At 40.0% G+C, this 14,728-nt stretch overlaps 1 protein-coding gene across 1 annotated transcript in view; it reads left to right on the top strand.

Moving 5' to 3' along the window:
- Creb5 (cAMP responsive element binding protein 5) overlaps positions 1–14,728 on the top strand; it is a 385,475-nt gene that overhangs the window by 74,253 nt on the left and 296,494 nt on the right. The window contains 2 exon segments of the mRNA XM_051202852.1: positions 2,834–2,905; positions 8,603–8,696. Of these exon segments, the coding sequence (XP_051058809.1) occupies positions 2,834–2,905; positions 8,603–8,696 (166 nt within the window).

Raw genomic sequence — 14,728 nt, 5'->3', positions numbered from 1 at the left:
TTCATCTGTGTCTGGAAAATCAAAAGAATGACAGTAGTAACTCAGCAGAATGTACTGATGATTATATTGCTTGAGAAGAGACCTTGTATTTCTCATATTGAGTCTCTGGAAGTATAATTTCTTGTTATTAACCCATGTCAGTATTTATCAAGCTATATTGATCATATTCCTTGAAACATGACAGCTATACGAGATAGGCTCAATCCCACAGAATAAGTCTATGAGACTGGGCTCTAATATGTATCCAAATATGAGCACTGGAATTTGATTCCAAGACATTTGAAGCAGAAAATTATAGCTGATGACTAAGGAGGTCAATGCTGATGCCAACCAGAGCTATAGAGTATTGGAACAAGAAGTCTGGATTTATGGGGAAAACCAGCATGTTGGTCAGTCAAGGATTTGGTTAGAGCAGCAAATACAGGGAAAGACAACTTCTCCTTAGACTTAGCCCCTGAGTCTGGCCAATGCTTTCCTCATGTTGGCCTGTTAAATCTTTCGAGCCTCAGCAGTAGCTGTTGCTGGGACATTCATTTAATTATCATTAATTCTACCCCCTGATGTCAGCCATAAAGTACATGTATAGAACTATCCCATTTGACTATTGTGTAGTCTAACTTTTGATTGTAAACACACTCTCCTTCATAACATTAGCAAACAAATTTCTTAAGTGGTACCCAAGAAAGAGCCACACAGGCAAACAAGGGAATAAACTGTAATCTGTAATTTTACACAAAGCGACCGATTCATATTAAAGTGAGGTTCCAGTAACACCCACAAATTTCTCTTACCTCCAAGGTACCTTGTTTTCTCCATGACTTAAAATGCCTTAGAAGCTTCAAACAAAGGAATCAGATATAGGAACGAAAGGGCTGAAGATGAATATTGCTACCCCCATTATAAAGGAGCGAGGCTGACACATGAGGCCATTGCATGCACACTTCAGGTTCACGGGCACAGAAGCATTGTCCCTGGAGAGCACCAAAAAGTCTTTGTTGTTATTCTAGAAAAATATGGCAGACCGAATTAGTGGATAAGCTAGTTTATTATATTTATTAAGCTAATTTATCTACTTGCCCAATAAAAAAATATTCCTCTTTACTTCCTGTCACAGGAAGGAGGGATGTTCTATGATCAGCAAGGCAAACTAAATAAAAAAAGTCGAAGTTATCTTTGTTGCTCATGATTTTCTTCAGACAAAAGCAAGCAGAAAGATTCCAAACACACTGGGGTATCATTTTTTTTCTCATAAGTATAACACAGTAAGGTTTAGGGAACCCTTTCACATACATCATGAAGAAGTAGAGGGGAGGAATTTAAAGGATCCAAGCACTCAGACAGCGTGTTTGAAGGAGTCTTGCTAATTACCCCAATCTGAACAGTAGAGGCTGCAGATGAGTTGTGAAATTTCTTCCTTATTCTTCATAAATACGTGTCAACTGAAAAAGAAAAATTAAAAACATTAACTCATAAGAAAAATATAAGTGAACACAGAAGGGGATTTACATAATAATGTTTAATATAGAAAAGACTTAAAATTATGCTAATCACTATATTGTGCGGCAGCCAGTGGGAAGGCCTTCTGCAGCAGGGTTCTCAACCTTCCTAACTCTGCAACCCTTTAATACAGTTCCTCATCTTGTGGTGACCCCCCAACCATAAAATTATTTTGTTGCTATGTAATAACTGTAATTTCTCTATTGTTTGAATTGCAATGTAAATATATGATATGCAGGATATCTGATACAACCCCTGTGAAAAAGTCAGTCGACCCCACACAGGAGTCTCAACCCACAGGTTGGGAACTACTGTTCTATAGGAACAAGTGGGACTTTGCTTAGTTGAAAATGCACGCCACTGGGGAATTGCAGCTGGGAGAGGGTTTACATTATTTCTCTGGTTTTAGATTTGTGTTTTAGTATCTGACTGGCAATGCTATCTAAGGTAAACATGCTCACTTTCTGTTTTGGAAAAGCGAAAGGATGCATATATTTCCCTAAAGAATAAGTGTTTGGGGAAGATGGTATAACATGTACAAATTAGATGTATTTGCTTCCCTCAGCAGAGTGAGATTCCTTCATGATGCCAGACTGTCCCTGTCCTTTTGGAATCACCCACAGGCAGCATTCTAAAGAAACAGATTCCTCCCTGTGCTTAGGCAGGAGGTTTTCAAACTCAGCACTAGACCCACATACCATTCAAAGCACATGTAATAAATATACACAAATCTAAAATTGGTTTAAAAGTATTTAGCAAATCATCTAAATAATGTAACTGAAGTTTGCACGGTCCTTCCTGTCATTAAAAAGAAACAACGCCCACAGCAACAGATGTGCTAATCAGAGTGCCATGTTGACCACACTTTTTATTGGCATTCAGGGTCATTTCTAAAGGTGATTGTGACCATGCTCAAAATTTAAACAGAATTGAAGTTTTCCCTCTGGCTATCCCAAGCAGCCAGTTTCAAAGTTCCATAGGACTCCGGGGTGGGTGGGTGGGGGAAGTGGGAGGTTTTCTTTGCCTTGGAATCTTGCTGAAAATTTGGGGTCTTACCTAGCAATAGCACCCACCAGTCAGCTTTCCAGAGGCAGGCTTTAGACTCTAGCAAGCAGATGCCTTTTTTAAAAAAAAAAATATGCAGTAAAAAGAGCACTCTAGGAACTCAAATCGGGAGACCCAACAAACCTAAAACATGGCCGTATTCAGGTGTTCATGTGCAACTTGCTCATTTGGGCGAATGGCAATAGAAGGCTCCCAGTGATAGCCTTTCTCGTGCATCTGAAGCATAAGAAGGGCGATATTCATGGGTTTCTGTTTCCATTTAATCTTTCAGATTTATGAGGAATCCAAGATGAACTTGGAGCAGGAGAGGCCATTTGTCTGCAGTGCTCCTGGCTGCTCCCAGGTGAGTGTGCGGATCCCCATGGTCCTGTCTTCCCGTGGGATGGCATCTCTCATTGAGCCACTATGTCCACGGGGTTTTCTTTCTTTGCTGAAATACTTTTCAAAGTATTCCTAATCACAAACATCATGATTCTCATCTTCACTGTTAGATCACACTTTATAGTTTGAAATACTTCCCTTTTGTTCCGAAAGGCAGCAGCGCTGACATCCCTATGATTAACTTCTTCCGGAAACAAGCCTGAAGCTTTGTGCCCACCATTTCCGCTGGGCGCTCATTCAGAAAGAGGAAGGTGGTGTGTTTTTCACAGCCGCCAATTGCATACCTACTGGGCTTTTTTGATGAGATGCCTCATAGTTGTGGGCTGAATTCTGGATCCTTTTTGAAGAAAGGAATACTACTATGCTGTTCTCAAACTAGAGTTCTTGGGTGTAGGATTTTTAAGAGGAATGGATATGTTGGAATGCAGGATTGAATCTGAGGGTCTCTGATAACTCTCTTCAAATGGAAAGTATGGACATTAGATGAAATATTGCCTCTAGGGTGTTTAATATAGGGCATGAACACAGTAAATATTCAGTTAATATCCACTCTTGTAATCACTAGTGCTGCTGCTGCTAAGTCTTTTATGTTAGAGCCCATGCCTATTATGTGAAATTCAAATTTTATGTTCTATTTTTAAAACTTGAGGGTGACTTATTCTGCTCCTGACTTAAGAGTCCATCTTTGGATAGTACCATTTTCTAAGGATTTTGATATGTTGAAATGGTAGTTTTTAATACCAAGATCTTTATTCTATGGGATATAGGACACGTTTCAGAGTGTGTGCATAAGCATTTTGCTAATGTGGGAGATGGCACTCACTCCCTTATTTTCCTGTACCTTCAAGGAAACCAAGGCTCATGCCCTCCAGTTCACATGATAGGGTTGGCAGTCTTATGAGGGGCAGTGTCTAAGGTGAGGTAGGAATAAAATGAGTACCTTTTTTATAGTTTCCCAGAGTTCGTGGAGGATACTGAGAGAATCTGAGGAGGTGTTTTTAGAGGAACAAAGTGACAGAAACACAAAACATTGTCACCAATATTATCACCTGCTGAGCAACAAGACTCTGGAATTTCCATTAGAGGGTTTTTTTTTTTTTTTTTTTTTTTTTTTGTGCCAATGTTTGTTTCTAACTCGTGAACAAGAAAGGAAGTAGAGAAACATATTTTGGAGCAAACTGATTTTGAAAGCCATTCTGAAGTAGGAAATACTAGGGTAATGTGTGTGGGTTGCTGCATAACTGGGAAAATCCTGACAAGGGCTTCCCATGGTAAATGCAGAATATCTCTGTACTAAGTTAAAACCTGGTTCCTAACTAAAACAGAACACCCCCTCAGTTTCTTCAAAGGGAAGCCTCCTTGTCTAAAGGAACCCAGATAATTGGTGGGGTTTCCTTTACTTGTCTCTGACAATAGACACTAAGTTTCGTTTACTGCAAGCCACCTAGACACGTTCTGGGTACCTACCTGCGTGTATCTAGATATTATAGCTACCTCTTGAAAGTACACATATCTCTGCTCTCACAGACCTTATGGTCTGGGCTTCAGATATGTAGTCATGTGATGAAATTATCAATTAACTAGTTGGTTTCAATTTTTTTTTTCATAAAGAAGCAACAGATCACACTGGGGAACTCATTTTACTGGGGATAATTGGAAGGCTTTTCTATGGAACAGCAAAATAAAAGGAGGGGTCAGGCTAGGTTGAGATTCTCAGGTATGTCCAGGGTTAGCATGCCAGTAAAGAGTTTCTAGCCATGTGCAGGATTCATGAAAGTCAGACAGGAGAGAGATATCTATTCATAAGTATTGACCTGTATCACACACACACACTATCCCAAACTTGGCATTATTAACATCTGAGGCCAAGTAACGCTTTGATGTGGGCAATGTCTTGTGTGCTGTAGAGTATATGGCACCATCCCTGCCTCAACCCACCAGACCTCATTAGCAATCCTCAGCTGTGATCAACTGAAACGTCGTCAGAGGTTGCCAGATGTCCTCTAGGGTCACACTTGCTCTTGGTTTCATTGGGGTTTTAGCTTTGTTCTCTTATACCCCTTCTGTTCTGGATCCACAACTTCTAACTGATGCTCTCCCGCTCTATTTCATGCATTGCTCTAAGCAACCTTTCCCTCACCACAGCCAGGCATGGTATAAATAAATCAATGCCAAAGACATGTAGTCACTGGTGTCCTACACTGTTGGAGCTGGGATATAGCTGGAAGATGGAGCAAAGGCTGTTGGGTTTGGCAGTCAGTTGCTTGCAGGAGGCAGAGGGTGGAGGCCTGATTGGAAGGGATTAGTGAGTGAGTGGGTGTCGAGGGGGCTGAAGTAATGGCATAGAGGAACCTTTCAGGAGCGGGAGGCTGTGCCGAAACAGAATGATCTAATGGTGGCCTGCGAAAGGATAGTCAGTGTAAGTTTAGTCAACAGCAAGAAACTGTGCCAAGGAAACAGGGTGCAGAGTGTCCTGTGGGGCAGTGGACATCCTCAGTTAACTTGAGCCAAGAGGGGACAGAGGGAGAATCTGCCAAGTCGCAAGAGAAGTGTGAGGGGACTGAGTGTGGCTCATTTTTGGGTTACATATTTTGTGTGTGTGGCACTGGGGATTCAAACCCAGGACCTCACATATCCTAGGCAAGTACTTTATCACAGACTCACACCCTGAGTTCTTGAACAGGTTGAGTTTTGAATACCCTTGAATGTTTTGTTGAAGAAGGATGCCAAGGGGTTTCATTAACAAGGTTAAGTGGACCATGAGAAATGTTGAATAAATGTAAGAAATCAGGATTTATGTTAAGGTATCTTGATTTTAAGGGTTCAAACTCAAACTTCCCTCACAGCTTTGGATATGTTGCTATATCTGCAAGTCAGCATCTACTTTATATGGAAGTTTTTCTTTTATCTTGACACACATAAAACCATGTCCATCTTTTAGCTGAGTGACAATGTAGCCATCAGCCAGTAGTTCTGAGTGTCATAGCTGGCGGAATATTAATCTGCGGACACCTGTACTCACTTTTAAGTACCCCTCCCACATCCATAGTCCAAAAATATATAATTTTTAAAAATCTTTGCAAGATGTTATAAAAAAGAAAAACCAGCTTATTAAATCTGGAGAGATAGATCAGTAGTTAGAGCACTGGCTGCTGTCTCAGAGGCCTGGGTCAGTCCCTAACACTCGCATGGTGGCTCACAACCATCTGTAACTCCAGTGCAGCAGGATATGTTGCTCTTTTCTGGCCTTGTAGATCCCAGGTTCACTCACGGCACACAGACATGTGTAGCTGGAAGTTTTTCTCTGTCTCTCCCAGTCCCAGTGGACCGGTTTCTCTCCTGCCCACTGATCCCCACAGCCACTTATGAAATAATCTTTCAGAGGCTAATACTAAATATAATTGCTTGGCCAGTGTCTCAGACTTCTTACTGGCTAGTTCTACATATAAATTAACCCATTCCTAATAGTTTACATTTTATCATGAATGCTCGTGGCTTGTTATCTCGCATCTTGCTTTCCTGGTGGCTACATGGTGTTTCCCTGACTCTGCCTTCTTTCCTGCCTAGCTATATTCTGCCCTGTTATAGGCATAAGCAACCTTATTCATCAACCAGCAAAAGCAACACATATTTGTGGCATACAGAAGGACCTTCCACATCATCCACACATGCAAGCAAAACATTTATGCATATAGAATCAATAATAAATTTTAGAATGGCTTATTAATTGAAAGATATTACCATATTGCTTCTATTACATTAATTTCTTTCTCTAACTCATTTTTACCAATGTTAAATATTTGGTGTTAAGAAAATCAAGAGGATAGATGATACAGAAATACCTGAAGTTATATAAAGTATACCTCTGTTTCACTGGAAGTCGGGTGCAAGTGTCACTCTTTAGAATATGACCAATCATCAAGTATATAAGTGATGCTTACACCAAGAACCACTTTCAGAACCTTTGATAGGATTCAGCACAGTGAACTCCCTTGTTTGACCACAAATCTATTCTCCTTGTAGAAAATACTTCAACCATGGTGTACGAAGGTAATAGAGAGTCGTATTGACTGTCCTGAGTTCTGAAAGTTACTTTTCAAATTATTAGAGTCCAAAATGTCCATCACTATGTATTCTTTTTCTATATTTATATTTGATGTTAACAAATCAAACTTGAATAAATAAAAACTCCATTCAGTTCAGTCATTACAAACATACTCATCTGAGCTAGCTATACTAGCGTATACTCAATAACAAATTATAGCTAAACCGCAAAGCTTATTTTTGTTACTGATGGCTATATTTTTTTTGGTAAAATTTTTAGAAAACACTTTTTTGTCCTTTATAATTCATCATAACCCTTGAGAGATTTACAGTTATCAAGGGGCCACTATTTCTGCTGTGAGTCGCCTTGCTATGCTATGAGTAAGGCGGGGAAATGACAATTGACCAGACACTTGTCTTTGGAAGACAGGCCATTTTCCTTCATGATGCAATGGACAGACTCATTCATATGGCCATATTCAACATAGGAGAGCCAGAAATAGTCCCAAATAATTGGAAACAACATTTTTGACAACTCTAACATCATTCCCTGAAATTTTCAAATAAATACAGGCTGACTACAGTATGTAGAGTACAGGACACCCCAAATAATTTGTCATGTTGCTATAAAGTCATATGTATAATTTGAAAAAAAAAACAGATAATATGGGTACTAGGCCTTCATAAACAGAAACATACCGTAAAGACGTCATGGTGTACATTAGTAGATATATTTAAAAAATTAAGCATGGCATGGAGTTCTTTCCCAAAGTCTGACATAAATCAAAATTCTTTCTATGTCATGCGTTTCTCTTATTTTTGGCTAATCTGCAGATAATGTCTAGTGCACTTATCATGCTTTAGACTTAATTTTACACTCTTATGTAAAACAGTAACTACTACAGAAAAGTTCCACATGGTTTTACATATCCCCAGTGCTACCCAGATCTCCATCCCTTTTTTCATCTTGGATGTGATACTCTCTGCTGCCATTAGTCACATTTCAGGATCACAAGAAGCTTTCCTTTCATCACTGGTGTCTTTCCTTAGGAGACTCCCTAACAGAGCCAGGCTCTGGGGCGCAGTGCTTCAACAGGGCCCCCTTTGCACTTTCTGTTTCATTTTTTAGCAAAGGCTAAGGCAAAGTTCAAAGTCTTTGAACTTGAAAAGTTTTCTCCCCCCCCCCCCCAGATGGAAACCTCTAGTTCTCAAGAAACACACAGGTTCTGCAGTGCCCTGGAAATCCAGCTGGGCTTATGTAGGAAGCAGAGCACTCTGGGAAAGTCCTAGGGAACCAAAGAATGACTAGAAGCAGAGACCACTTATCAGTAATCCTGTGCTGCACAGGCAAGGCTTTCGGTAAACAAATGGGCACGATAATGCACATTTGCATATAGTGGGGAGGAAGGACACCCTCCCCGCTAGCACATGGGTGTAAATAAATCAGCGTGGAACTATAAACCGTATTTGCTAGTGTGATAACAGTTTTTTCAGAACGGATTCCCCTCCCCTTTGGTCTTATCTGTCTTGATTTTGATGCTGTCTTCTTCTCTGTGATGTCAGGTATGTGTTGCAAACTGAAATTCTCCCATTCCCCTCTCTATTTACTCAACAGCGTTTCCCAACAGAGGACCATCTGATGATTCATCGGCACAAGCATGAGATGACTTTGAAGTTTCCTTCAATAAAAACAGACAATATGCTATCAGGTAAGAAAGCATCAGGCAAGAAATAGTTGGGGGATCAGATTAGTTCCATGTAAGACACTCATGTTTTGGTGGGTTACAGCCTAGTGTTTTGAAAGCATATATGTCTAACTTATAGCAGAAATATGATTAGCTAGAATCATGGTTAACCAAATAATCAATTGAACTACCCCCTACTTTGGTGTGTGTGTGTGTGTGTGTGTGTGTGTGTGTGTGCGTGTGTGTGTGTTGTCTTAGGTAGCCCGGGCTGTCATCAAACTTAATATGTAACTAAGGATGCTTTTGAACTCTTAATCTTTCTGCCTCCACCTCCTTAGTGCTGAGGTTATAGGTAAGGGTCACTACACCTGCTGTAACTTCTTATTTTTACATGTTGCACTGAAACTTAGCTCTGTGTTATGTAAAAAATTTATGCTTTAGTCATGGTGACTGATGCGAACTGAGCCTCTCTAATGCACTGCTCTGCAGATATGTAGATTGGTTGATTTCCTGCCTTTGTGGATATTAGTGTAGACTGGCATGTAAAAACTCGGTTAGAATCAAGACTCATCAGTGATAAAAATGTCACATGAATGCTATAGGGACCCAGTGCCATGTGGCTTTAGCGGGAGGAGAACAAGAGATGCTCCAAAAAGGTTGGTTTCCTTAAGAAATAATACTTGCTTCTTCAGTGGGTGTTTAAATGAAATTATGCATAGAAACAGGCTCAGTGAGTGGGAGCAAAACAAATAATAATTAGCCCATCAAGTAATTCCCATTCCTTCCCATGTTAAAGGGAAACTGGATAAAAATAATGGTGTAAGAGTGAAGAACTTGAAAGTTAGTCTGGGCTCTGCCTTGACCGCATGATCTTGAACAAATAGTTTTAAACCTTTCTAGGTCTCAGTTTCTTTCTCCATCAAATGGAAATGACTGTATCTCTGCAGCATATTTCACTGAGTGTGAGGGGCCAATGGAAGAGATCAGAGTGTTTCACAGATCTGAGCAGGGTGCCAGGTCATTTGATCTGCACCCCTGTCTCCCTGACAGGAAGAAAGGGATTGCACCCCATGTCCACATTATTTGTTGCACTTAACATTTCTAGGGATTGGATTGTCATTGTCACTAAATCCTATGCAAATTGCCAGTTTATTACCATGAAGGATACAAGAAACAGGAATGGTTATCCTGGAATGAGCAAACAGGGTAGTGCTGAGGGCCCTGATCCTCAGTGCCCCCACGGATACAGACTGGGCTACTGCCTTCATCACAGGCTGAGCCAGGTTAGACATGTGAGTAGACGGATTTGTGTTAGAGCCATCACAGCTTCACAAGCCACTAGAGATCCGTCACGGGTACCAGTCCTCAAAGGGGACCTCTTCCCTCTTCTTTGTCACTGCCCACCTCCACTCTCCACTCTCTGCCCTCGTCGGTATATTTTTTAAATAAATAAACTGCTATTCAGAGACTGAGCTTTTTGTGAGTTTAAACTCCCATGTGAAAGAGACAGAGAAGTCTAGAAGGTTATGTTGGATGCTGTCACTTACTGAAGTCTGTAAGCTACACATAGTCAAACTTTATGTTTAAGAAGTGAACATGAGTGCACAGGCAGTAGTTTCCAATAGTTCAACCTATAGGTTATGCCTAGAATTTCCCCACATGGATCCCTAGGATAGGTTGCCTAGTGGAGCAGGAGGGCATCTTCAAGAGAAGCTAGTATGTAGGATGAGTGGATAAAATGGCAACCAGCAGCATGGGTGGTGTCTTTCAGGCGGGCTAGCCTGACTCTACCAAGAGTCTCATCTGAACATCTGTAAAACAGCAGTTCGAAACATGTGAGCACTTGTATGCCTGGGAGAGGCCCTTTCATCTACACTGCCGACAACAGATTTCTGATTAGTCTCCTGCAGTCTGACCATTGTTTGTCCCAGACCTTTCTTGGTTTGTGGCTCTTACTGCCAACTGTCAGTAGACCAGGTGAAAAATATTTAGTAGCCTAAACACCTAATTTTAATCATGTGAGATTTGTTAGGAAAAAATGAAGAAACAGATAAACACAAAGAAAACATCATGGCTAAAGCAGTGACCAGTTTTATTTGATTCCTCCTCTTTGTACTAAAGTTAATATGGAATGATTTCATACTCCAGTGACGTGCTTAATTTCAAAACATGCTTCTCACTTTGTGTGCTCTGTTTTGTGGGGCTTTCTGGGATAAAAATGTACAGTCCAGAGCCATGCTTTTGTATTTAGAGAGCCAATGCTGGCTCTGTGTTGCATTCCAGGGCTGTCCACATTGAATTGAAATAGGCTTTCTGTTGAACATTTGGACTTTAATGATTTTTGTTTCAGGAAGTGACTAAACTATAAAATATCTAAATTTTATAATTAAAGGTTTAGCATATTTATGATTATAAATTTGACTGTTTTGGACATCTGCGTCTTGATATGTTTCATTAAGAACTTCCCCTGTCTTTAGTGACAAAGTATTATTTGCCTTAAGTTTACTTTGTGTCTCATCATGAAGATGACAGTAGAAAACAAATAGTAAATGAACATCAAGCAAAACTCTCCAAATTCTTCTTGATCCATTTTTCAAACAGTATCTAATTACACAAACTTACATTTCAGGTGAAGTGGGAATTGACATATCATATGAAGATAACATGTGTTAGATGTGCGTTTATATGGCTAGTGTCAGGGCGTCTTGCTAGTTTCTATTTTGTAGTATTACTTCACCCTTCACTGTTTGCAACTACCATAAAGAAGATGGTACAATGTCACAGATTCAAGAATAAGTTTCCAGAGATGGGTATATAACTTGGTTCTAGAATGCTTGTCTAGCATGTATAAAGCTCTAGCTAGGTTTGAACCTCCACACACTCTATCTAAAAACATTTTTCTCCTCCGGGTACTGACAGATGTGAAATATTTGTTTTTCTGTGAGATGTACTTTATATAGGTTGAGCAGAGTATACTATTCAAAAGTGTCACTGATTCTTGCCATGCCACAGAGAGTGACATGTAGTTAAGTGAGTCTGCTTTTCTGACTAGAGCAGAAACATAGACTCCTCACTCTAAGCCGGTAGACAGGGACTTGAGTGGGGTGGTGGTACTGGATTGGAGGTGCAAAAGGATCCAGACAGCCTTTCCAGCTGTGATCTCTCATTCTTATCTACTCCATATGATATGTTCCCAGAGTTCACTGATGATGGTGGTCATAAGTCTTGGCTTTCAGTTGTCCTTTATCAAATGAAATATAGTCTCTTGGTGAAGGAAGTTGTAATATAGTTTTTTTTTTCTTAAGATTTATTTTAAGTATATGAGTGTTCTCCTTGAATGTATGTTATTCCTGGGGCCCATGGAGATCAGAAAGAAAGCATTGGATCTGGAGGTACAGATGTTTATGAGCTACCATGATGATACCTAGATCTGAACCCTGGTTTCTTGCAACAGCAGCAAGTGCTCTTAACTGCTGAGTCTCCTTTCCAGTTCCGAGATACAGAAGGTATTAAGTGGACTTGGAGGAGAGAATCTGTAGAACACAATGTCCTTCCACATGTAGATAACAAAATTACTGACTTTTACATACACAGACCCATTCAACTGGAAAATCCCAGTCTGACTTAAGCAGCGATGAAGAAAACAGCATGAGGGGTTACTTTAATTGGGCTGTTCTTGGGCACTGGGGAATTCTCATCTTGCCTGTCAAGCAGCTCCAGCACACTATTATTACAGGGTTCTAAGATTCTATACAGGAAAAAAAATCAAACAAAAATCAAAAAGAGAATCAAAGTGCCAAGGTGCAATATTATTTATAGCCAAAAAAAAAAAAAAAAAAAAAAAAAGGATAGTATTTCAAATGAGAGTCCAACTGAGGGAAGAACAAAAAAGATCTTTTGTAGTTCATTCCCTCCGTGTTCCTGTCATAAATCTTAGGGCCTATAAGTTCAGTCTTTCCTGTGGAGACAGTGGGGTAGGACTGCCCTCCAAGGTAGGCCTTCATAAGCATACATATGTATAAGATGGTAGATTTTGTAGTGTGGAAGCCTGAGAGAGATATACATGATGTGGTACTTTGAATGTAATTGGCCCCCATGAGTTCACTGGGAGTGATACTATTAGGAGGTGTGGCTTTGTTGGAATATGTGAGGCCTTGTTGGAGGAAGTGTGTCACTGTGGGGTGGCTTTGAGGTCTCCCATGCTCAAGATACTCCAGAAGTCTCAGTTTACTTCCTGTTGCCTGTGGATCAAGATGTGGAATTCTCAGCTCCTTCAGCACCAGGTCTGTTGCATACCTCCATGTCCCACCATGATGATAATGGACTAGACCTCTGAAGACTAAGTCTGAAGACTAAGACACCCCAATTGAATGTTTCCTTTATATGAGTTGCTGTGGTCATGGTGTCTTTTCACAGTAACAAAAAATAGAAACCCTAACTAAGACACATGGGAACAGGCTTTCAAATGCCTAGTAACCTCATAACCAGACATTGCAAGCCAGTTAATGAAGTTAGAACAGACACAGGCAAGGTATGAGAAGGCAGACTACAACTGGTCTACCACCCTTTCCTCATTCGTTCAACATCTAGTAATTGCCTATCGAGATCTTACAGTGTCCACGGCTGGACATTGAGTACACAATACTTAACTATACTCAAGTAATCTAAGGAGGAAAATAGATGATAATCAACCACTTAACAAACTACATAAGTAAATAAAGGAAGATTTATTAGTGATAAACTGTGAAGTTTGGCAATGTGACAGCAATTTCTTAGCAGGCCACCTGAGGGTGGATGTCCAGGAAAACTCAGTTTGTGACAAGACCTAATGACTACTAGTAGTATAGGCTCAGAAGTCCTTCCTCTTGCCTTCAGAATATGATGGCAATGTATGTGGTAAGGTACACATTTGTAATCACAGGGCTAAGGACACAAAGCCACAGGACAGCTGTAGCATAGCCAGCTGTCCCTGGAGTGGAGACACAGGAGGAAGGCAAACACTTCCTACTCTCATCTTCCTTCCTAGATTCTTTGTGCTCATCTTTTGGTATAAATTATGAGATAGTTACAAGGACTCAACCATGTCTCCAGATAGAGTCTAGAATCAGCCTATCACAGTAGGCTTGAAACCTAGCTCTCATGGTGAAGACACAAAGAATGTGATTTAATGAAATGGAACATTTGTCTGCAAAGAGTTGATCATGATTATCCAAAGAGACACAAATCGTTGCTCATGGCTCTTTGAAGAATACTCTACTCAATAATTAATAGGCATTTTATAGAGTTTTCTAAAGGAAGATGTCATATCACTCCGAATCACCTTAAAAATAAGTTGAAACTTAAAACAAGCAAACAAAAAACTGCTGGAGGAAATAAATGTAACACACACACACACACAAAGGGTAGTAAATCAAAACCTACAAGGAAAAAAAAGGCAAAGCATATTAGTAATTTCTCACTATGTGAGTGAATTGAAGCTTTACAGCACAGGCACTGGCAAGGATGACCTGTGCCCAAAGACAGAACAATGGTAGTGATAGCATATTGACTTAACTTGTGTTTGCAATATGTGCCTTGTCCACTGTAAACTTTATGTTATTTAACTCTCATGCTCTTCCTCCCATATGATGAAATGCCTCTTTCTAAATTCTTTGTCATTTTTTTTGCTGTACATCTAGATTTAGAGTTATGTGCTAAGTTTTGGTTCTATTCTAAGCTAAAGTTAGTAGTTAATTTAGGGACTACCTTTTCTTCTATGGGCACCTTAGCTCTAAGCCTTTAAGGGGCATAAACAGTGAAAGCATAGGAGGAGATTCTAACACATAAGTTATTCAAGGACCACAGAGATGTGTTTGAAAGTCACACTGTCTCATTCACTGTGGTCAGAAGAAAACTGGTGGCTATTGGCATTTATGGGTGCTGTCAGTTTCTCATCCATGTTTCTAGCTGCCAAGAAATACAATTTTGAATCAGACACAGGAATGAATTGAGACTTTGTTCTGCAAATTTTTTTATATAAAAAACATGTTCATACTCTGTTTCACCTGGAAGCAAAG

Source organism: Phodopus roborovskii, unplaced genomic scaffold (genome assembly GCF_943737965.1).
Source record: "Phodopus roborovskii unplaced genomic scaffold, PHOROB, whole genome shotgun sequence".
NCBI lineage: Eukaryota > Metazoa > Chordata > Mammalia > Rodentia > Cricetidae > Phodopus > Phodopus roborovskii.
This window is presented reverse-complemented; position numbering and strand designations above follow the sequence as displayed.